This window comes from Tenrec ecaudatus, chromosome 7 (assembly GCF_050624435.1).
Source record: "Tenrec ecaudatus isolate mTenEca1 chromosome 7, mTenEca1.hap1, whole genome shotgun sequence".
Lineage (NCBI taxonomy): Eukaryota > Metazoa > Chordata > Mammalia > Afrosoricida > Tenrecidae > Tenrec > Tenrec ecaudatus.
In genome coordinates, this window is record NC_134536.1 from 5,050,079 (window position 1) to 5,075,283 (window position 25,205).

At 47.2% G+C, this 25,205-nt stretch overlaps 1 protein-coding gene across 6 annotated transcripts in view; it reads right to left on the reverse strand.

Annotated features, from left to right (window-relative positions):
• Positions 1-24,508, reverse strand: part of QKI (QKI, KH domain containing RNA binding) — a 120,294-nt gene extending 95,786 nt beyond the window's left edge. For 2 of the 6 annotated variants that reach the window (XM_075554286.1, XM_075554284.1), the window contains exon 1: positions 23,955-24,508. In XM_075554286.1, the coding sequence (XP_075410401.1) occupies positions 23,955-24,096 (142 nt within the window). In that variant the 5' untranslated portion in view covers positions 24,097-24,508. The remainder of the gene's footprint in view (positions 1-23,954) is intronic. The other 4 variants (XM_075554283.1, XM_075554281.1, XM_075554280.1 and 1 more) reach the window with 4 other exon arrangements.
• Positions 24,509-25,205: the final 697 nt, after the last annotated feature.

Consider the following 25,205-nt stretch of genomic DNA (forward strand, 5'->3'; position numbering starts at 1 on the left):
ACAGGTAGGCCTCGCTCCCAAAACTCTCTGCTTTGACTTAGGTGACTCTGCTCCACCTCCCAAATTTAATTATGGCTGCTGCTAGGACAGGGAGGAACCCTGGTGGCATATTGGTTACACCTTGGGCTGCTAATCTCAAGATAAGCTGTTCGAAATCACCAGTCACTCCTCAGGAGAAAGATAAGACTTTCTACTCCCAGTAAGAATGGGGTAGTGGGTTATGAGCTGGGCTAACCACCAGGTCGGCAGTTTGAACCCACCAGCTGTTCCCACAGATGACGCTGCTTTCTACCACTCCAAGAAAGAAGTTACAATCACAGAAACTCAGAGGGAAAGTTCTACTCTATCCACAGGGTCACAGTAAATCAAAAATGACTAGATGGCCACGAGTTTGAGAGAACAAGGGAATCCTGCCAGTAGGAAAAGCAGCTGTGACAGATAACGATCAAAGCAATGGAGAAGGATGTAGAAATAGGAGGCATGGATTTTAAAAAAAGAAACGTGCTGGTCATGTACAGACAGAGGCTGTTAGTCATGAAGGAAAGAATGAACAGCAGCTATAGGAACACTGGACCAAAATTCAGATGGCAGGAGTGTCCACCCACACTCCATGCCAAGGGCTGGCCGCACATCCTTCAACTGGGCAGTTACCTTTTCCCAGTCTATGTTTACTTGGCCAACAGGACAGCGGAGGTGACTTCCAAATCTAAACGTCTGAGTTTGCCCAAGAGTAAAAACCCTTTCATCAGAACCAAAGAACATTCGCAAGTGCCAGGCCCATCGTAGCTACTCAGGAAGATGCTGCTGATGCAACACGCCGCATCTTTTCATTGTTGCAGCCCCCCGTCCTCAGACCTGCGCACACAGTGGTGAGCATGTGGCCAGGCGGCCTTCACAATTCTGACAGCAGCCAGAATTTGCTCTTGTATAAATAGATTAGGAGTGAGAGGTGACTGACAGGCATTTTCATTTGTCTATGACTATACATAGACAAGTAGTTATTTGTGGGGGGGGTTTGTTGTTATTTTTGTTTATTTGTTTTATTTACTCTAAATTTCTCAGAACTAGCCAAAAAATCACTAATTCTCTGTTTTATAATGTACAGTCTTGGGTTGAAAGTTACCATTCAGACGAAGTAGTTGTTCTTGGAAGCAGGACATATTTTCTCAGTGAGCAATTCAAAAAGAACATCATTTCTAACTAGAGAGAGATCAGCCTTCATCAAACCTGCCTTGCTAACTAAGCAAGTGGAAAATCACTGACGTAAACAGAGATCTAAAAAGATAATATTCAAACCAACAACAACTCATTACTCTAAAACACAGGCACTGGTCATACATGAGCGCTTTCCAGCCACGAACTGGGAACATAAAGACAGCAAGGTGCCCGTAATGAAGCTGGTCTGAGATGGCAGTATGTCCGTTACATACCAAGTGGCCTGGAGTCAAAGCTGACCACTGCCACAGCTAGACCGTTTCATAGGCATACACTGGAAACCCAATACACTGCCTTCCCCTCAACTCTCAGTCTCCCATCAGCACCTTTGGGGCAAACATCTTAGGCAGTAATGAAGCCCAAGATGTGAGGCGAGAGCACTGCTGGCTATGAGGGTCAAAGTCACGTGTCGATTCAGCTGGGCCAGGAGTGTCTGTGGTTTTGCAGACACATAATGGTGCAATCAGGCAGTTATGCAAGGAGGAGGTCACCGTTACACTCCGTTCTCATGTGGTCATCATCCATTTTCACATACTGTCTGCATAACAACCTGGAGTTCAGAACCTAACCCTGTCCCTGGAGTGGAGAGTGGGTGGATCCTCTTTTTAAAATGCAGGTTGGCTGAAGAGGTCACACCCCTTCTCACCAGCAGGCTAGTCCCCAGAGATGTTCAGTGAGAAATAGCGCAGTAACCAAACAGCAAACCCCCTTTGAGGAGGGCAGTATTACCCAGAGAAAGCTTTGAAAATAACTATTAACACACGTCTCCCTCCCTTCGCCCTTCTTCCACTGAACATGCTGGGCCAGCGCCTTTCTAATCAAAGAGCAGTGCCTTCAAGTGAAGCAAGCTGTGCCCAGCACACCATCACCCTCTTCGAGTTTTTGTTCAATTTCTACAAAGCTCAGCACCGTCAAGTCCATTCTGGCTCACAGAGACCCTATACCCTATAAGGCAGGGTAGGACTGCTCCTCAGGAGTCCCAACATTAAATCTTTACGGAATAATCCTGCAGAGTGACTGGTGGGCTCAAACCTGTGACCTATGGCTAGCAGATCAGTGCATAACCCGCTGCCACCAGAGCTCGTAGGAGGAAAGAGACAGCAGATCTGTCTCCGGATTTACTGTCAGTCCACCAGTTAAACTTTTACTTTCCTAAAATTTACAAAACAACTGACACATTACAGGCACTCAGCAGTGCTGAGTGAAGAAAGAACTCTACCGTTAGCCTGAGCCGTACAATGGACTTCATCCTACCCCAGGTACTCCCTTGAAGACTGAGGGGTGTGTGTGTACGTGTTAATACCAGGCACAACACATGCCCAACAACAGGCCAGCCAGCAGCAGCAGCACCACAGGGAGTGAGTGTGATGGAAGGTACAGGTCCTGAGTAGCAGGGCAGAAAGGCACTATTTGTTTATGAAGGTCTCAGCATCAGAAGTCTGCAATTAGTCTTTTGCCTCTACTCGTTACAGGAATAAAAGACATCTCTCTCAAAAGGGTACTTAACAAATGTTGTATGTAAATGAATTCTCAAAGGCAGACTCATCATAAACAGCAAAGTGAAGGTAGAAAGTAACAATGACAGAGGCCTAACTTTTTAAACTCTTACTTATCTCCGCAAACAATGCACCCAGGAAACCGTGCTGACTAGGCGAACGCAAACGGCGCACAAGATCTCCACAGCACTGTCCTACAGCCCACACTGCTTGGCCCCAAAGTCCTACCATCTTAAAACAATAACAACAAAAAGCAGTCAGAATGTTTTATTCTGAGATCTGACTGGCTCTATTTAACCACTTGATGGGGGGTAATTCTGGTGGGCAGCACACCCACATAGCTTTTTTAAAAATCATTTTATTGGGGGCTCGTACAATTCTTATCACAACCCATACATACATCCATTGTGTCAAGAACAAACATACCTTTGTTGCCATCATCATTCTCAAGACATTTGCCTTCTACTTGATCCCTTAATATCGGATGCTCATTTTCCCCCTCCCTCCCCACCTCATGAACCCTTCGTCATTCATAAATTATTTTGTCGTATGTTACACTGTCTGACGTCTCCCCCAGCCTTCTCTGCTGTCCCTCCCCCAAGGAGGAGGCTATATGTAGATTCTTGTAATCAGTTCCCCCTTTCTACCCCACATTTTCTCCACCCTCCAGGCATCGCCACTCTCTCCACTAGTCCTGAAGGAGTCATCTGTCCTGGATTTCCTGTGTTTCCAGTTGCTATCTGTGCCTATGTACATCCTCTGGTCTAGCCAGATTTGTAAGGTAGAATTGGGATCATGATAGTGGGGGGGGAGGGAAAAGTATTTTAAGAACTAGAGGAAAGTTACATGTTTCATCGTTGCTACCCTGCACCCTGACTGGTTCATCTCCTCCCCACAACCCTTCAGTAAGGGGTGTCCGGTTGGCTACCATTGGGCTTTGAGTCTCCACTCTGCACTCACCCACATTTTCAATGATATATGATTTTTCGTTCCTTGGTGCTTGATGCCCACCAATACCATGTTAGGAGCCCTCTAACCCCAAAGGAAGAGGTACCCACCTCACCCTGTCTCCACTGCACACTGCTTGAGCGTAACCCTGAAAGGACTCAGTCGTGTAACTGTTTGAAGGCAGATTCCAGCATCCATACAGCTCTCTTCAGAATCCAGGATGAACCATTTTGAACTAAAATCTGGCTGCATTCATCACAATGGTCTGTGCTTTGGGTGTGGACTGAATGAAGCCTCTCATAAAGAAAATCCTTTGTAAAAAGTGAGCCACCATCAGAGTTGAATTGAGGATTAGTTTATAAACGACGACTTATACTCAGTTATACCCTGAACAATCCATACCCTGAATTTGCAATGTTTGAGAAAATGCTAAAATGTTCATAAAATTAGTAATACACACACACACACAGTAACTGTTCCACTACTTACACAGAAAATAAGGAGCCTTGGTGGCACTGCCCAACAAGTACTGGACTGCGAACTACAAGGCTGGCAGTTCAAACTCACAAGCTGCTCTGAGGGAGAAAGTTGAGGCGGTCTGCTCTGGTGAAGACTTACTGCCTCAGCATCCTTATCTAGGGATGCTCTGAGTTGATTGCACTGGGTATGGACATAAATTATATATAAATATATGGCTGTAACTACCTAACTTCATCATGGATGTCCAAGTGCATAAAACACTTTAAATTTTTTGTTTTGCTTTTTTAAGTGAAAGGGTGACTTTGAAACATACTGACTTCTTGGAAAGAGAAATTATAGTTAATTGCAATTTATTTCACAGTGGCTTAGCACAAATATTAAGCTTTAGTATCCATTTCTGTATTCTAGACTTGCCAAAACTGACTCCATTCTGGTGATAAAGGACTAGAGTACTATTGCCAACAACATGGCTCTCCCCACCACATTCAGAGCTCTTCCAGGGATACAACACAATCCCTGAAATGTCTACACCGTACGGGGCTTTCCATGCCAAGTTTTCACTGATAAAGACACAACACATCTTCCTTGTGTGAAGAAGGTAAAAGTACAACTCCTGTTCCCTCTGGCTTTCTCCTACCACCCACCTTTGGTCTCTTGTCTACAACTTCAATCAAGGGAACTATTTGCTATTCAGGTCGTTTGCATTGTTTTTTTCATTCTATGTTTTCTTCCTCCATCATGAAGTACTATAGCTCCACTTACCAATCACTGTAGAGGGTTTTCCTTAACAAGGTGTGACCAGTTGTCCCCTATTCTGTAATGAACCCCAGGCCCCAGGAAACAACCCAACACGCCCCCCCCATCACAGTGAGTACATCCCAATGAAGACAGTAATCCTGATGACCTTTCCCATTAGATGCCGAATTAATTTAATAAGTCATTCCAATAAGTGCACTGAATTAAATATCCACAATAACACAAGCACTTTTACCCTTTTAAGCATTTCCTGTCCTTGGCAAGGCCTCTCTTTTCTAGTCTCAACTTCAGTTGGTGACCAAGACTCACAACACATGGTGCAGGCCCAAAGCCTGGGAGCAGCGGTTCCCAAGCTCCTGGGGCCACCCTCCAGCACTCTAGTCCACCAACCAAGATACAGGGTGGTTGTGTGCATCTGCACCCCTGGAGGGCGGTGTGTGGGCTCAGGACTGTGTCTTCCCTAAGACCCTAGGTCAGCTACCACACCAAGACTACCCACAAAAGAAAGCCTCCCAGTCTGCACTTATCTTTCGCAAAGCACAAGGTTTCAGTGCAATACTCAATGGTGAGGACTGAGTTATCAGAAGGGCATTCTATCCACCTATGCCTTGGGCCCCATATGGTTACCATGGTGACACCTCAAACAAATGGCAGGCATGGGAAACTGATTTCCATTCATGCTGTGAGCCACACCCAGCTTTCAGGTCCTTGATGAAGACTACCCCCAGTGAAGAGCTGGGGTAGTTTCCAGCCCACAGGCCCTGCTCCAGAAGGCGCCTCGTGTCATTCATCTGGACTAAGCAGGCTTCCTGTGTTCTCCTCAATGTCGAAATGGGTGGATAAATTTAAAGCCTGTTCTCTCAAGAGTTGCTTTATAGGCAATTTTCTCCCAGTATCAAGGTCTGCAATTTCCATTTGGCTGCCAGTTTGCGATTAAATTCATCACCTTTATTATAAAAATGTGCTTCCCTCCACGGCCTGCTGCACAAGAACTATAAGGAAAACATTTTTCACTGCTAACGGCAAAATCATTCGAAGGCAACTACCACATCCACTCCGTCATTAGCTTCCTCAGCCTGCTGGAGTGGCCTATCCCTGTCAGGGAAGCCAGTCACCACTGTGTCACAAACAGGGAGGAGGAGAGGCCTTGGAAATGCAGCCCAACTTGGAGCTTTCCTGGATACAATGCATCCAATGAGACTAGGTATTACTGCCAAAAGTCAGAGTGTCCACAGTAGATACAGGGAATAAGAATCGGCACCTGAAAGAGACAGACCTAAGAACCCCCAGGCATTTGGAGGAAAGGTGGATTCTGAATCCTTGTATGATGGGGGGTTTAGTGGGGGCGGTGGGGGGGGCAGGATGCAAACTCTCAGCTGGTGGCCAGACCAGAATAAACAGACTCAAAGCCGTGAATTAATCAGAAGATTCTCACTCATTCAGCTGCCTTTCAACTCAGAAGACCCTGTAGGGCAGGGTAAAACTGCCCCTGGGGGTTTCCCAGACTTAACTCTTCACAGTAGTAGAAAGACCCCTTTCTTCCATGGAGTGGCTGGTGGTTTCAAACTGTTAACCTTATGGTTAGTAGCCCACTACACCACCAGGGCTCGTCCAACTACAAGACTAAAGTATTAAAATATGCAAATTTCATTTAAAAAGCCAAAGCAATTTATAAGTCTTGGATAACTAGTATCCATCTCCCATCCCATTTTCTTTTTCTCTTTTTTGAATATGTTCACGGGAGGCTTGCTTTAGAGTTTCACGGTTACCATCTTGGCAAGAAGCCAAAGGTCAAAGGCGACTATGAAGTAATATATCAGAGCCCAAATTCTGAACAACCCGGTTATGGATGGCAGTGACAGCCCAAAATCCATTTGCAGAGTCCCTGAGTAGATTAAGCCCCCCATGAATGCTTTCTACCCATTAACCAAGAGTGTAGATAATCTTGCCCTCTGCAGAGTGCCTTGGAAAGTAAATTACCACCACCTCTTTCCCACCAGTCCAGGGAGGGGTATTCTTTCTTATGGGCTTACCTGGGTGTGTAGATAGCAGTTCTCACCTTCAGAAGTCATGGCCTATCAGACCTATTGTCCTGACTGCCTTGGTCCAACTTCTCCCTAGGCCAATCCAGTAAACCCTTCTCTCTTAACAATGTACACTTCCTAACCAATCTCTTCCAGCAGGCCTTTGTAGTCCCACCTGTAATTGTGATGTACCGATCTGCCACCATTGAATTTGTTGTCAGTTCCCTTTGTTCTGCGCCTTTTTTTTTTTAATCTAGTGTCCCAGGTATGATCTGCAGACCCCCCCCCCCCCACCATTTTGACCTCTGGCTAACAGGTTCCCTCATCTGGATGACGTGTCTGTGTCTTTGTCCCTTAAGATTTAATAAAGGTTTTCCTTAAAGAATACTTTAGACTGGGACATCTGTTGTACTCTAAAATAATCTCTACGGTATTTTCCTTTGCTTAATCAGTCGCACTAAAAATGTGGGGAGAGTGTCAGAAAATAGGTATTTCTCCAGTGATGGCAAGACAACTAGTCACTAGGACACACTTAAAAAAATAGTTTGAACTCAAGTGTGTCTAACCCAAGCCATGGTGCTTTCCATTTGTGGTAGTTACATAATTTCATGTCACCTTGAAGATATACAACAGTGTAGGGGTAGAGCTTAGGCTGTCAATCAGTTCACAGTCTGATGATGACTCCTTATGAGCATGGCCTTCTCATAAGGTGGGCCCTGGGGAATTCCCCTTCTCTCTCTGCCTTCACATTCTGCTGAATGACCCTGGTTGCTGTCAGGGCCCTAGATTCATCCACTGCCAATGGATCCACATAACTGCACCCACCAACCTATGATATTCCTGTACTCTGCCATCATTGCTTGTGACCGTGTGAGTCTGGAAGAGGGACTTATGGGCTAGTACTGGACTGGACTGGACTGAAGGCCTTGAGTTGGACTGGAGTTTTATTTCTTGATATATTTCTTCATATATATATATGAGTGTCTGGTTTTGTTTCACCTTTTCAATCTGGCCTAATACATCATTGCATCGTATGCATTTTGAATAAGGAAGACCAAAGAAGTATGCATTTGAATTACAGTGCTGGAAAAGAATGCTGAAAGGACCATGGACTGCTAAAAGGGCAAGTCCATCTGTTCTGTAAGAAAGAAAGCCAGAGGACTCTTTTAGAGGCAAGGATGCAAAGCTTCATCTTACAAACTTTAGACATGTTGTCAGAAGACCAGTTCCTGGAGAAGGACATCATGCTGGATAAATCAGAGGAGCAGTGAAAGAGAGGAAGGCCCTAGTGGCTCAAGCATAGGAACAATTGTGAGGATGAGGTAAGACCAATCAAGTGTTTCCTTCTGGTGTGCACAGGGTCACTACAAGTCAGAGCCCACTCTATGGCACCTAACCACAAACAACACAAGAACTGAGAAAAGTTGTAAAATTTGATTGTGGAGATGACTGCACAACTCTTAATATGTTTGAACCACTGAATTTTATGGTATGTGAATTGTATGTCTATTAAACGTAAATAAAATAAAGGGAAAGATTAAAATGCCTTGGGTAAGTATTTCAACGATGCAACAAGATAGTTCACCATGAGCCACATGTTCTACATTCATTGAAACTGGATGTTTCTAGTCCAACATTTCTCCTCACCTTTCGTGAAGGAGTCATGTTCCATGCACCATCTGTAAGACCCTTTCTACTTTAAAGAGGCCAGAAGTACAGGGCTTTCCTTACACTGGGGGACCCAATGGGAAAAATCCTTTGGGAAATGCATTTCTACCATCCACCTTTGTATTTCCTTACTTAAAGGCTGCAGCAACCTACGAAAGTTACAAGTTTTATTTAGTAAGACTGCATGTTAACCCTTGCTGCAATAAAGAAGAGATAGGAGTAACATCCTACAGTCATAGACTAACATCTAAGTTCAGAGAGAAAATTAAACTGGTTACTAATTGACAGACCACACACACTACTGCACCGCTGCTGGCTGGTGCTGTCAGGTCAATTCCAAGCCACAGCGAGCCCAGGCACAACCAGATGAAACACTGCCTGCTCCTGCACCATCCTCACTACCGCTGCCATAGCTGAGCCCTTTGGGCAGCCACTGCATCTATCCATCTCCTGAAGGGGCTTCCTCTTTTTTGCTGCCCGTCTTACCAAGCATGATGTCCTTCTCCAGGGACTGGTCCCTCCTTAGGTCCAAAGTATGTGAGACAGTCTCACCACCCTTTCTTCAAAGAAGCCTTCTGGCTGTACTTTCAAAACAGATTTGTTCATACTTCTGGCAGTTCAAGGTATAGTCAATATTCTTTGCCAACACCAAAATTCAAATGTATCATTTCCTCTTGGTCTATCTTATTCATTGTCCAGTTTTTCCTTGCCTATGAGGCAAATGAGAAGACCATGGACTGTCTCTATCATCAATCACAACACCTCTCTAACAAAAATAAATGTATCTTCTCACAACCTAATTCTAGTTCCTCACCTTAGAATTTAGTATTTCTCCAATTGAAAAGTTCTGGACTAAAACCAAGCATATGTAATAACATCGGCACGTGTTCAGTATGATTTGATGCCATATGAAGTTTGTCAGGACTCTATGGCTCTTGTATTTCAACATTATATTTTAAAAACCAACAATGTTTAAGTTTTTATTTAAATAGCAAAAACATTTGAACTGAACACAATTCAGTACTGAAAGCATTTGGGTAGTGTTTTTAATTAAAGCTAGAAAGGTTTAAAGCATATTTTGATCTCACTTAAATCAGGATCCCCATTCAAAAATAGGATTCCCAAAGCATGTTTACTATTTAAACCTCCTTCCACCTGGCCAGAACCCTTAGGTCAGTACCATACTCCTCCTAAATTACCATATCCTATGATGAGGCCTCAACCAGCTTTTCCCACAAGGATAAGGTGCATTTTTCCAAGTAGTTTCCACAAATGGCCAGTTACTGCTGATCCTGGACATTCCAGGCACGTCAACACGGGCTACTGGCACTTTGTGGCTGCCCACTGATAGAGACCCACGATAGGGATTTCTTGGGGTTTGCACACTTTCCCCCAAAGAGCAGGGTGTACGCCTTACCACTTGCCGTTTGGTTCACAGTTGAGTACTTTAACCACTGCACCACCAAGGCACTTGCAAACCATGCCAGGGTACCAGGAATCCACACTTTACAAATACTAAAATTGCCCTCAGCTCACCAGATTCCATCTCTCTCACTCCGAACGTAAGATGTTTATTATCAATTGAGGGCAGATTCCCCTACTGGGGAAAGGCCCATCCACCGCCCACCCCATAGAGCCCAGGCAGATCATGGCAGCAGCTGAGCAACTGTACAGCTTCTTCAACTGACCACTTGGGAATTTACACCCTCACCAACCCAGATGCACCTCTTTGCCCATCTACACACCAGTCCTCAACCCTCTATACCACAAGATCTGAAATAAAGGGCATCACAGAAAGGGCTGGCTAATACCAGCACACCAGCGGAAAGGCAAGCGCCAAAGTCAGCATGCAAAAGCTAAAACATCAGTTGCTAATGTTAGGGTTTTGTTGTTGTGTAAAATACTATTCTGTATAAGAAATCCAAGATAGGTAAATCTAGAGACAATAATTGATTAATGGTTGCCTGGGGGCCTGCCAGGGGAAGGGGGGGATGGAGAACAACGAGTACAAGAAAGAATATGTGCAATTCATACATGATTAATATGATTAATTTTTAATATGACTGAACTACTGAATTGCATGATTTAAATTGTCAATAAAATTGTTTAAAAAAAATAAAGTGAAAGCCCAAAATTCCCTCCCCACAAAAAAAATACCCACTAGTTGAGAGATAAGGCACCAACCTATTTTTTAAAACTAGGAATGTGGAAATCAAGAGAAATCAAGTCTGCAAACAGAAGGAAAAGGGAGGAAAGAGAACAGTCTACCTGCGCCCACACCCCCACCCCACCCTACCACACACACACACACCCCCTACCTCACACTGTAACTGACTGCCTGAACAGGCTACAGCAACCACAATCCTGGAGCAGGAACAGGCATAGGGGGCAGGAAGAGGAAAGAAACAAAAATGAAAAGCAGAGGTAGAGGTGGTCAAGGCCTCCCCCTTGAGCAGGCCAGCCTCCACCTCTGGGGGCCCAGGAGGCAGGCTTTCTGAGTCTGCACTCTACTTGTCCCTCAGGAGTATGTTCATTTCTAGATCCAGTTCACTGCCTCCACTTTTCCTCCATTTAAGTCCCAATTCACCCCGCACAAGTCAGGGAGAGGCCAACTCTCCTGCAACAGGCCCCTTCAGTACCTGCCTTCAGGCCCCTCCTGGGATGTTTACATCCTCAGGATCCACAGGGCTCTTTGCAAGAGCTACACAACTTCACTTCCTGCCACTCACGCAGTTCTAACTCATGGCAAACTTGAGGCCTCCCTTCACACTTCTCTCATGTCTGCAGGTTCAAATGCAAGTGGTGATGGGGGGAGGCGGGGCATGGCGGGGGAGGTGGAGGGAGATTGATTTAGCAATTAAAAATATGTTCAAAAGAATTTAAATGAACTAATTATTAAGCAAACACACTTCCAAAACCTGTGTCCAGTACCGAAGTGAATAGAAGCTCCTCAACACTCCCAAGGTACAATTTACAGCAAACTATGTTTGCCTAACTCAAACAAATGATAGGACATTCCATAAACTGTAGTAATAAAGTGAGATAAGATAACTATTTACTGCTGATAATGGTTGGTATTACTGCCATAAAACTATAATCTCTTAGAGAACTTTCTCAAGTAACAGCAAACTGTGACACACATTTTTCAACTTGAAATCAATCACTTGGTTAAAGAGTTTGATCACAAACAGAAAATTAGGGGGAAATAGCAGTTTTCAGATACTTTAACCAGTACAAATAAGTATTTGCTAAATTTACTTAATATGTACCAGCTAACATCCCATTTCAAGATTAGCTTTTTTTAAAATGATGCTTTCATTTAAAGAGAATAAGAAAATCCTAGAACTAGGTGGAAGACCTTTAAAGTAACGTCGTCAGGCACGCCTCACTTTGCTGTTCAGTGGCTTAGTACAATGCCCCATCGCTAGGCCATGAGGTCTGAACAGAATCTGAGTGACACGTGAACCAGCTCACCTTCCCATCCCACCACATACACAGCACGCAGACACACATGCATACATAATTGCCAAGATCACGTAGACACCTCCCACTACCTGTGATGTAGCACCCACCCTGCCAACACAAACAACAGCCCGCAAAACACAGAAACTCCATCTCAGGAAACTAGTCAGTCACTTGATCCATGTGCCAGCACACTACACAAGATCTCCTGGATGGCAGATTCCCTTCAGAAGCACCAAGTCTTCAACTCACTGCCTACAATTCATAGTACTCCTGATCAGTCTTTCACTGACCATTTCAAAGGGGAAGTCCTCCTTTCCTATTCTGGCAGAAGAGTGATTTCCCAAGATGTTGTAATCCCTGAAAGCTGTCTTTTGTGCGCTAACACCCCCATCTGCTGGAACCGAGGCTCCTTACCACACAAAGTTCCTAGAGGCAGGAGGTTTTCAGTAGAGATTTTGCAACTATTTAAAATTAAACTTTAATACAAAACTCCTACCCAGGGACTTTCTCCACCTTGCAGAACATTTAAAGATTATGGAGGAACTTTCCCCTGTAGAACTGTTTTCCCTGAAGGATTTGGTCAATTAAAACATGTTGCTGCTGTATTTTCTTGTACTTCACACCTAAGACACAAAACCTAAATCCACACCCTCTGCCATCAAGTGGGTTCCAACTCAGATCCACCCTCTATCTAGGGCTCCCAAGGCTCTGTAAATCTCTTCACTCAGACAGCCTCAGCGGGCGGGGACAGAAAAAGTACAAGAGGAAGGTCACGAAGTACCAGCATCAGAGTCAAAAACAAGAATTAGTAAAAAATAAATAACACAAACTGTAACTCTGACCACAGAAAAATAGTGGAAGTTGATTATGGTGGCCACACAAGCATTCTTTGTTTTTTGCAAGCAATTACTTATATTTATTTCTCATTAAAGAAAACTTTTAACATTGATATAATTTTAGCTATTTCATTTTTAGAGAGTCCAGTACAGATTTGGTCCTCATCCAACCAGCTATCTTTTTCTTAAATGCAAAATTCTTTAAAAGGATTAAAAAAATCGCCAACTATTTTGATTCATTACCTACACAGAATAGCTCACCAATTCTTAACCAAGTCGCTTGCTTTCCTATTCGTAGTACCCTGGATCTACGACAGAACAAAACACCACCCAGTGCTGAGCCGCCATCTTCACTTATTATTTGTACACTTAAGTCCATCACTGCAGCCACTGAACCAATCCATCTCAGTGAAGGCCTTCCTCTCTTTCACTGCCCATCCAAACATGGCCTTCTCCAGGAGCTAGTCTTTCCTGATAACATGTACAAAGCACATGAGATGAAGTTTTGCCATCCCTGGCTCCAAGGATCGTTAGTAGACCTATTTAATTCCAGATTTTTAAATTTTCAACTTGACCTTTCCCTAACAAGAAAAACTCCATGTTGTAATTTCTAACAACATTGTGAATGCTTTTATTTTGAAGGTAATAATAAATAAAATCTATAACTTATAACCTTTGCCGTTTTCCCCTCAAACGTAACTGGCTCTTTTTTTTTAAGTTGTGGATTTTTAAAAATCATTTTACTAGGGGCTCATACAACTCTTATCACAATCCATACATACATCAACTGTGTAAAGCACATTTGGACATTCATTGCCCTCATCATTCTCAAAACATTTGCTCTCTACTTAAGCCCCTGGCATCAGCTCCTCATTCTTCCCCTCCCTCCCCACTCCCCCCTCCCTTCTGAACCCTTGGTAATTTATAAATAATTATTTTGTCATATCTTGCCCTGTCAGACGTCTCCCATCACCCACTTTTCTGTTGTCCGTCCCCCAGGGAGAAGATCACATGTAGATCCTTGTAGTCGGTTCTATTGTTTGGTATGTTAATTATTGCTCAATAAATTTATTTTCTAAAAAAGAATGGAGAAAATAAAAACCCACAGGAAAACTCGGCCACTCGCTGGCTGTCAGGCTGAAAAAATTTATAGTTAATCAGTACTTTTGTGGTTGTTATATTAGCATTATTTTTAAAGTACTTCTTTAGTGTAAATAAATAATTCAACATCACTGTCAGCAACGAAAGTAACTAGGTATTATCAGAAAATATATGAAGTCTGATGTTAAAAATTTAATGGAAAACAAGCAAGAACTCATGAAAATACAAACATAAGCTTTGTCTGACAATACTACGTCTAGCTCAGTGGCCAGAAAATACTCTGAAGTAATCTTGCCCCAACAGCAAAGAACAAACACATTTGGGGCCAGAGTTCAAGTACTTGTCAACCAGACAGGAGGACACAGGATGAGCCAGGGCGCACGCACGCATGTCTCCTGAGGAACTGCAGCCACAGAACAGACAGGGACAGCATTGCCTGAGGCTCAGTCTCGTCAAAATGTTCTACTTGACCCTGTAGATCTAACTTCCAGTGGACTAAACACACAGGAGGTAAGAGCACACTCAATGAGAAGAAATTGCCATTAAAAGGGGGAGGGGAACTGTAATAAAACTTAAAACCATTAATTAAAAAAAACACACCTAACTGCCTTCAAGTCAATTCTGACTCATAGCAACCCTGTAGGACAGGGTAGAACTGCCCCTGGGGGTTTCTGAGACTCTATGGGAGTAGAAAGTCTATAGTTTTTTTAAATCCCCTGAATCGGCTAATGGCTTCAAACTGCTGACCTTGCAGTTAGCAGCTCGATGCATCACCACTTTGCCAGCAGAGCTCTAGGGCTCTAACAATGGTAAGAACAGTTGTAAGGGTGGTGCAGGGCCAGTGTTATGGTCTGTGGTACATAACGTCCCTGTAAGTGGGAGCTGACGGGTGTCAGTTAACTGCACCAAATTTGTTAGACTCAAATTCAGTGAGGGATGCTGAAGTGGATTCTCCTTTGGACAAGCCATCAGGGAAGCACATTTGGGAAGATAAATCTAAATATAAAGCAGGCATCAATATTAATTAATCCACTTTGTCCAGTGGAATGCCAATCTGGCTCCATCAGAAAATGTTCATTTTTAAAGAGATGGATAAAATTTTAGAGATGGTAGGTCAAGTTCTCTAAATTACTTAATCACCATTAAGAATACGGACAGTTTAATAAACATAAAAATAGACAGGTGGGCATGTCTTTACATGCTTGACAGCACACAGATTTGATGGTAGATCAGTGAGGCTGGACCACAATCCCCCAAATTTCACCAAGTCAAGGACACTCAGGTGCCGCCCAGGGCAGGGCAGGAAGATTCACTGCACCTGTGGGATCACAGCTGGAGTCACAGGTTCTCAGAGGACTGTAACTTGAGGGGGCAAAAAGAAACAAATGAATGTGTTATGGTACACTTTTTAAATTCCTAAGAAGTTTAAATTCAAAAATATATTTTTGTTAATTACTATTTTGGGAAAATCCAACAGCAGCAACAAAATTCCTCACAGGCAAGAGGATACTAGAGCTTAAGACTCTGAGATGTGTCCAATTCTTACTCTCATAAAAATCTATTCTACACACTTACTAGTTTTCCCCAGTGATCATTCCACTCCAAACCCACTGCCATCTAGTCCATGCCAACTCACAAAACCCCTACAGGATAGGGTAGGACTGCCCCCTGTGGGTTTCCGAGACTATACCTCTTTAAGGGACTAGGAAAGCCCAGTTATTCTCCCGAGGAGCGGCTGGTGGTTTCGAACTGTTCATCTATGGTTAGCAGTCCAGTGCATAATCACTGCCACCAGGGCTCCTTGGCTACTTCAAATCACCAAAACCCCAAATGGTTCCCACACCTTCCGAGTAAAATGCCAACTCTCCTCTGGCATCCGAGGCCCAGCACAAGCCAGGCCAACCATGCCCTAGTATTCCCACTGCTCTGTGCCCTCTGCCACTCTAACAGCATCCTCCACTTGCCATTTCCTGAGTAAGCCTCACAGTCTCCCACCCCCAGCACAAGGACGTCACTGTGCTTCCCCACACACACCCGGATTTAAATCCTACCCAAAGCTCTGAAAAGCTTCCTGGATACTTCCAGCTCAGAGCGACTTTCTGTCCTCTATCAGAGCTAGCAGAGAGAATGGTCACACAGAGAAACAAGTGCATCCCCCTCACCTTCCTTTCTCTCTCCCCCAAAGCCCATCCTCATCCTAAGAACTCTGGAACCCAAGAGGCTCTCCGGGTGCCTGGGCAGTTCTGGGGCCTGTGTGGCTCTCCTGCCTCAGAGCACCAAGGGCTGGTATTCCCATGCACAGAGAAAAAGCCGTAGTCAGAGGTTAGTCGGCTTGTCCACCACCACAATCATGCTGAGGGAGCAAGCGCGCACACGCACGTCCGACACAGAAACAAGAGTACTGTTCACTGCAGAGCCAATGCATTTAGAAGAGTTCGTTTCAGAGACATTTATATGTAGATTTGGCTTTGAAAATCTTTATTCATCTGCCATGTAACACCAATACTTTTTATCCGGAGGGGAATACATCAAGCACCTCCTTCACAGTGTGAACACAGACACAGAGTGTGTTCCTCATGAAGGGGACATTAGAAATGGATGTAGAAGCCACCTAGGGAGACACCTGCCTCCCTCCTGATAAATCCTGGGCTGGCTCAGCGTGATGCCCCAGGCCCACCTAAATCTTCAATGTGAGGTTTCCTGAGGGAATCACTTCCCAATACTCAAACTCCTGGCCAGGAAGACCATGTTCTCTGTAGAAAAGTCACTAAGGACAACGCTGAAGTGTTATCATGTGCCATCCTTTCTAAAATCACACTCACAGCCACAGGGAAGTACTGCTTCAGTTGTATTTACTTGTACCACATTTGTCAGAGCTGAGGCTCTACCCTTCACTTCCTAAGAAATTTGAGACTGAGTTCAAATCCTGTAAAAAAAATGCATGTTTTCTCACATTTAACCTCTTAACTCTTAGAAAACTTTACCACTTAAAAAAAAAAAAAAAGAAGCAGCAGCAAGCCTAGCTCCAAGACTAGGAGGCCGGCATTGTTTGTCCCCATTGGGCACACCCTCAGCTTAGCCAAGCCCCGTTAGCATGTCCGCTCCTGCACAGATGGAAACACTGTGCATTCTCCTTCCACAGTTACTCGGACACGTTGGCACCCCAACAAAGGTTTTCACAACCCCTCTGGACCTGTTTCTTCCCGTAAAATGAAGATGTCTCACCTTGACTATCAGCTCCCTCATAGCCTTACACACCCACAGTCCTCCAGTATTAATTTCCCTCATACTGAACCAGGTCTGGAAGAAGTGCTCTGCGTTTCTGGTGCTTTTTAAACACCCATCTCTTTAAACATTTTGTAAAAGTGAAAATTATGGAGAGGAGGGCAAGGTTTCAAATAAAAACTTCATACCAGTTTCTCAAAATGTAATACGTCCACATGCTCTTATCTACTTTTATCCGTACGCTGAATTTATATATACACTAAACTACTGATGGTTTTGTACTGCCAACCCGGGGTTAGCAGCACAATGCATAGCCCCTGCCCACCAGGGGTCCCTAAACTATACCACCGGCTTCATGACAAGAGCCCCTTTATAGTAATGTGAGGCTGAGCTGGCAACCACCCGTCATGCATTGAAGCTAAAAACCAGGGGGTCAGTCGGGCCAGCCCTCTGTCCACTGTTGACAGGCTACCTGTACACTCAGGGGCCCCGGCAGCCGGTCATCGCTTCAGCTTGAAACCGTGCTTGTTTGGGAACTTCAGCAGCCTAGAGAACTCCAGGGCCAGTGCAAGTCCGCACCAGCTTCACACGTACACATGCACACACGTTACACAAGGCGCGCTCATACACGGGCATAGCATGGGACCGCTTCACATATGTCACTGCAACCATCACTCCCCTTTTCCAACCCTTACATACTTCAGAAAACAATTCACAGCCCAACCTGCAAAACCGTTCCCATTAACAGCTTGCCAGAAAAGCGACATGTTGGTTGTGTTTCACCAAGCCTCAAAATTCAAAATATATGGGATAGAATTAATAAATGAAGCAACATGATAAGAATAATATGATACATTTTAATTTTTGCTTACTTCGCTAAGAGCTGATTAGTGGCTAAATTAATCAATAAATAACAGATTTCTCCAACTTGAATTTGCATTTCATGAAATTGAGGAATTGGTATAGCCACTAAGGATATGATTACCAAGTATAAGAACTCTGGAAAAGCTACATATCTTCTGCAATATACTTTTAAAAAAAAACCACCATGTGTTTTTAAGCACTGTGAATATTAAAGCAGTTACTATTAACTGTTTTTATTTTCCTTAAAAATGAAGAGTTATGTTTCAATTAACTCAATATTTCAACTTAAATCAGATTTCTAAGTAATGGCAAGGTTCCAAATTAAAAGATTCCAGTACATTAAGGAGTCCTGGTGGTTATGCATTGAGCTACTAGCTGCAAAGTTAGCAGTTCAAAACCACCAGCTGCTCCGCAGGAGAAAAGCTGAGGCTTTCTAACTCCTATGAGTCTTGGAAACCCACCTGGGTGGTAAGGCTACCTTTGCCCCATAGGGCTGTCATGAGACAGAGCTGGTTTTTGTTTATTTTGTTTTGGGGCTGGGGGGGCCCTAAAAATTGTCTTCATGTTAAAATTACAGTAATGGCCACATACTCTACTTTCTTCTAGACTTAAAACACACCAACAGCCCTTGCTAATTCTGAACCCACCCAATCAGTACTGAGGGCAAGAAATCTTCCCTATGTATTTCATAGGAGACCTACATACCTGTTCAAAGGCAGTTTTCGGAGGTAGCCGACCCAGAAAGGCTGCCCTCTTGGGGCTGAGAAGGCCTCCAAAAGTGACTTTCACTGTGTCTGGTTAGAAGGGAGTCTGCACAGTCTGCAGGTGGGTTACCATTCCCATTCTCTGGGACAAAGCTGCCACCAATGGCTGCTGTGGAATCCATCCCCACTGGGGGATGACAATGGTGACAAAGGGAAACTAAGATAAAGCTCCCCTAGGGCAAGAACTGATTTCTAAAAACTTATTAAAAAGAAAAATCCATGCACTTGACTGTCATTGTCGAAACTATCATCAATCAAGTGACTATACACTTTAAATTATACAACTGCCTAAAGATAGTAAGGTATTACCGTATCTAGTGTCATTTCTCTTTTCACTAAAAAATGCACATGCATGTCCTCTAATTTAGAGAACTAGAAAAAGATCCATTCAGTCCAACACTCATGGGCTCATGTAAGTGGTGGTCACCTTCAGCACACATTCCTAGCAGTGGACAGCACAGTGAGTTCGCCAGTCTGTAAACTGCAAGGGCGAGCGTTAGGGCAGTGCTGACCCCAGTGGGTGACATTCACTGTTGCAGAGGTTAAAACTGCCACTCACCATGACAAGTCTTAACATTTGTTTGGCTTTTCTATTAAAAGTAAAATCTTACTTGGACCTAATATTCCAACTACTTGGGGTCCCACACTGAAAATAACCACTCAAAATTCTCAGTAAGTTCTCTTATCTTACTACACTTCATTCACATGGAATTGTCATAATGTTGAAAACAGAAGGAGACATGAGAAAATAATACAGGCCTGTCAATCACATGACAAACAGAAACTGGTTTATAATTCTAATTAAGGCTTCCCAACAAGGCCCACTCACTACCCCGCCCTTTACCCTGAATTAGGCCCTAGGCTATCTGCCAGAGCAGCTGACAGACCAAAAGCAGCCCAGCTGCTCAGGAGGCTCTGTCTAAAACTGAATGTGTCCTCCAAGTTATCCACATACACTCAGTTCTGCCGACAAGAAGCCCAGCAGGGCCTTAGCACAGTTCACACCCCCAGGAAGGCACGCTTGGCTTCTGGAGAGCTTGCATTTCAAGTAAATCAGACTGTTGATCCGCACTGTGGTTATAAGGTATTGTTTCGTAATATGGAATAAGCAAACTGGTAAGGATTCTGTCGAACTCTGTATATCTACATACACACACACACAGCGACATCAGAGAGTGGACAGGCACACATCGAGACAAGGCTGCAGGAAATGCCAGGCCAGAGTATTTTTGCTTTTTAAATGACATTGTATTTCTGTCACTGGACAAAACTCATCTGCTCTTCTGGTATATGGATACAATCCGTTTGTTTCCGGACAGAAGCCAGTGATGTGGAACAAGAAAAATGCCGCGTATACAAACCCAACTAGCTTTCTTTGGATGTGATTTACCAAAAAATGTTCACACCAAAACTCAAAACCAAAAAATAAACACACTACCAAGCTAAAACTGCCCCAGTTTTTTTCCTAGACTGTTTAACTCTTCACTGGAATACAAAGCCTCCTCTCTTACACGGGGCAGCTGGTGGGTTTGAACCACTAACCTTGCAGGTAGCAGCTGGACGTGTAGGCCACCGGACTCCTGTTCACACCAAGGTTCCCAAGAAATGTGATGAGCGGAGAAGTGGCCTCCTGTGAACTTGGCTGTTTCACCCTTGGGAATGCACACCATGTACTCTGGGGACTATACCCCAGATCCAGGCAGGGCCTGGCCTTCCAGTGCACACTCTCTTTTAGGGAAGGCTGGTCAGTGCAGAAGCAAGGCCAAGTAACTGACGGGTGACATCCAGTTCCCCTCTCGGGAGAGGGGGGGGCTGGAAGAGTGGGCAGAAGTTATCTAAATCTAGTCCCCATCCCGGCTCCCTTCCTGTAGCTCCACTTCTCCAGGCTGCTGTGCCCCAGCAGAAGCACAGCTCCTGAAGAGCAGATTAATTATCTCAACTTCAGGGAAATCTGTTTGTTGCAGATATTGATTCCTGTCAGCAACGATTGCATCTTTGGACAAAAAGATCGCTCAAGATCACAAGGAACCTACACAAGCAAGGCCTCTCAACATGGAGGGACAAATGGCCTCATCATTCCTAAAGCAACACTTTTGTAGAAAGACAAAGTCCTCTGTGTGTATGTGTGTGCATGCACGTGCACATGACACTCAGACACTGAGGGTCTGGCACATTTGATAAAGGAATGCTTAAATGGAAACAGACATTAACATGGAACAATGTTAAGTTGTGAAACAAGTTTTTCTTTAAAAGCCTATATTGTAAGGGGGGCTGTGGGAGAAAAATAACCTAAATTCAAGTCAGAAAGAAAACCGGTTCTCCCAAAGAACGGAGCAGGTTGAGGATAGGCAACATCTGTCACCTCAGCGACTCGGATTCTCAGCAAACAAGGCTGTGCGCTCTAAGCTTCTGTGAGTTTCCCAAGACCAAGACCCCTGGCTCAGGCACTCTCCCCCCACTCAGCTACAGCCCCCCTCCAGCCTCAGAGAAGAAAGCCGTGAACCTCACTTTAATATACCTCACTCCCCATTCGCCTATGCGGGATCTGCCTGCCAACTCCTTAATGTACCTTTAAACTGTTGGTGTCACTTTTTAAAGTTTTACTCTAATGACGAGAAGTCATAAAAAGAAAACTTTTGCAGTAACTTTTTACCCAAGGATGGAATCAGGGTTCCTTGGGTAAGCAGCTCTTTCTGAGGAGGACCATTTGAGACCGAGGTTCATCTGCAAGCCTGTCATCAGCGCTGGGTTAAAGAAGAAATTGTGGAATAAATCAGTGCTGGGATTGCCCACTCAAGTCACTGACTTTTATGTAACTGGCCCTCCCTAGTTTGTATCCATGACTGAAAAAGCTAACATGCTGAGGATAGTTCAGAGGAAAAACTCAGGAGGGGAGTGCAGGGAAAGGAGTGTGGGATGCAGGGGCAGGCCACTATCCAGACCCTAACTAAGGGGTCACCTGGTGTGTTAGAGAGAACACCCAGCCCACACCTCCCAGTCTGGGGCACAGGGAAAGCCTCACCCATCTGTGGCAGTACCTAAGTCTCAAACCAACAAGCACATTTTCCCCAAGGTTTATTATTGGCAATCTTTTGGCACAGGAAATGGTTAAATAGCCTAATTCCAAATTTCTCGCTCTCAAGACACCCACCGCACTTAGGTGGGTTTACTGTAACGCCATTAAAGCCATCACTGAAGTCAACTGCCTAGTTTTCTCTAAGTGGGAAAGAAAAATGCCAGCCAGGCATTCTGTGCCAAGACAATAGAATCCACGGCCACCCAGGGAAATCAGGATCCAGTGGCTTTGGACAATGACAAGCCACAATGGGGTAACAATACTTGCCACATCTAAGAAGTACTGGGGGGGGGGCGGGCCGGAGCCCAAGGCTTTGGAGAGCAGTGCTTCCTCCAGTGGCACAGGGGCATCAAGTTTGTAAGGTGGCTCACAATTGCAGGAAGCAGCTTATTCTGCCCAAAGGAATAGCCCCCTTTCCTGCAGGCTTGCACTGATAAAAAGAACCCAAACTTCCTAGTCATTATGTTGTCCATTTTAAACAAGTCTGCAGCCACACAGAAGCAATCTCCGCAGGAGGGGCTGAGAATGCTAACCTCCCAATCCCAGGGTGGCGCGTGGGTTATCCACAGGGAAACAGCGAGCCGTGTCCTTCAGGCTATATTCCCAAAACAAGGGGTGGCCAATATGTGGAGCTCAATCCGTTCCCACCGCTGAGCCAGGAGCAACCGCTTTTGTTAGAGATAAGACACGAAGGCCAGAGACGGGGAGGCGTTATTCCACCCACAGATTGGCAAATGTTAGCCAGGGACTGGCTCCCAAATTCTCACTTGACGATTTGAACTCGCACAAAAGCCCCAGGGGGAAGCCTTTGAAAACGTATCAAAGAACTCGAATTTCGTTCTTAACACCTAGAGAACTTTAATGGAAAGTGACCCCAGCTTCTGACTCTCTTTTCATAACCTCCGAGGTCAGGGGATTAAAGTTAGCATTTTAATTCAAAGACTGCCTCTTTTTTTTTTCTTGTGGTGGGGGGAAGGGGTTGTAAAACAATCCGTTTCCCTAAATATTGAAAGGGCCGGGTTTTATTTGTAATGCCTAGGGAATCCCTTTTGAACAGCTGCATCTGGGGGGCGGAGGAAATACCAGCGGAAATTGTTAGTAATACTAAAAAATGGTTATCAACGCTAGCGCCTTCGGTCCTGAAAGCCCCGCCGAGCAAAACGCCGGGGACTTGGGAAACGGGCTTGGAAGTTAGGGCCCGGGAGGTGTGAAGCCAGCCAAGCGCGCCCACGGGGGCCGCTGTCAGGCTCGGGCCCACGGAGTCGCGGGGAGCACCCTAAACGGAGAGCAGGTCGCATTCGTGGGGATCGTACCTATGTTGCGCCAAACATTTCTCACTGCTGTAAAGGACGACCGCGGGCGCCCCTTAGCGCCCGCCACGCGAAGTCGACCCGCTTCCAGAGTTCCGGCCATTTTTTTTTCTTTGACATTCCAGAAAGTTTTCAGCCTCCACAATCCCACTAATGCCAACGCAAACAGGGGAGGCAGAGCCCCTTAAAGGGGCAGCAGGGCTTTGCCGGGCGCGGCGGGGGGCGCCCTGGGCTCGGGCCCCCGGGGTGGGCGCGCTGTCCCCCCGCGGCCCGGGCGGACCCGAACCCGCGACTTTGCCAACTGTGACTGGGGCCCCGGGGCGAGGCGGGGGCCCCCGGGTGCTGCGGCCACATTTCCGGTCTTTTGTTCTCGGGTGACATTCCACGTCGTCGTCGCGGCCCCGTCGCCCCGGCTCGGGCTGCACGGTCTCGGGGTTCGGGCGGAAATGGGACCCGATGCGGAGCGGCCCCTCGGGGCGCCGCGGTCCCCGCGGGGGCGCGCTTGGCGCCGGGGGAGCGGGGCTGCCCCGCGAGGGTGCTCCGGGCCCCGACTCGGGCCGCCGCGGTCGCAACTTGGGAAACAAACTCCGCGCCCGGCCCCGGGCCCCCGACGTCCCCCGCCCCGCCGCCGCGCCCGCGCCCCGAACAAAGGGCCGCCCGGGCCGAGCCGCCGCGCCCGCCCGCCGAGTCGGCCTGGGCGGGGCGCGGGCCGGCGGCCCCGCTCACCTTCGTCCAGCAGCCGCTCGAGGTGGTTGAAGATCCCGCAGAAGTTGGGCAGGCTGCTCATGAGCTTCTTGTCGTTCATCAGCTGCATCAGGTAATCCGGCGTGGGCTTGGGCTTCTCCTTCGTTTCCATTTCCCCGACCATATTCCAGGCTGCGCCGCTCCCTCGCCGCCGCCGCCGCCGGGAGGAGGAGCAGGGCCGGCGGGAGCGCGGGCGCCGCCGCTCGGGGCCGGGCCGGGCCGCCCTCCGTCCGCGCGCCGCCCGCCCTCCCTCCGCAGGGGCCGCCGCGCCGCTCGCTCCGCGGGCTCGGCCGGCCGCGCAGCCGGCGCCGCGGGTTCGGACGTCCCTCGCGAGGCCGGCGGGCGGGGTCGGCGCCGGAGCCGCCGCTGGTCGTGCCGCGCCCGCCGCTGGTCGCACTGGTCCGCTGGCCGCCCGCTCGCTCGCCCGCTCGCTGGCTGGCTGGTTCGCTGGCTGGCCGGCCGCTCGCTCTGGGCCGCCGCCGCCGCTCGCTCCGCGCTCCTCCTCTTCCTCCGCGGCCGCCGCCTCCTCACTCACTTGGCGGCGGAGTTCGCTTCAGTTCAGGCGCCGGGGGGAGGGGCGCCGCGGGCGGGGGCGGCGGGCGGGGCGCGGGGCGGCCGTTGGCGCTCGGGGCGCTCCCCCTCCCGAGGCCGGGCCGGCGGGGCGGGGCACCAGCTGCCGGGGGGGTCCCGCGCGGCCGTCGGCGGCCGCCCCGTCTTGCTCGGCGGGCGGGCTCGGGACCGGGGCCGCGCAGGCCGGGCGCGGGGTGGCGGCGGCGCGGGGCTCGAAGCGCGCGGTACCGGCGCAGGGACTGTGCTTTGGGGCGCCCTCTCGCCCGCCACCACGCGCCCCCACAGAAAGCTTGAACGCCCTGTTGCTTCACGGGGGACTTTCGGGGTGGCCGTCACGTGGCCCGACACGTAGCCGTGAGGCTCGAGGGCGCGTGCGCGCGGCGAGACCGGGTGGCCACGCCCCCTTCCGAGGGTCGCTTCAGCCCCGCCCTGGGTCCCGCTGCGCGCTTTGGCGGTGGGGGCGGGGCGAGGGCGCCGCGGACGCGCCTGCGCAGGGCGGGGCGGCCGGGGGCGCGGGCGGTGGCCCGGCCGCTGCGGGCGGGCGGGCGGGCTGGAGGGTGGGCTCCGAGCCCAGGGCTGTCCCTGGCGCGCCATGTGCGTGCGGTCCGCCGGCGCTCGCTGCGGCTTGGATGCAGCAACTGGGCGCTGCAGAGCGGAGTGCAC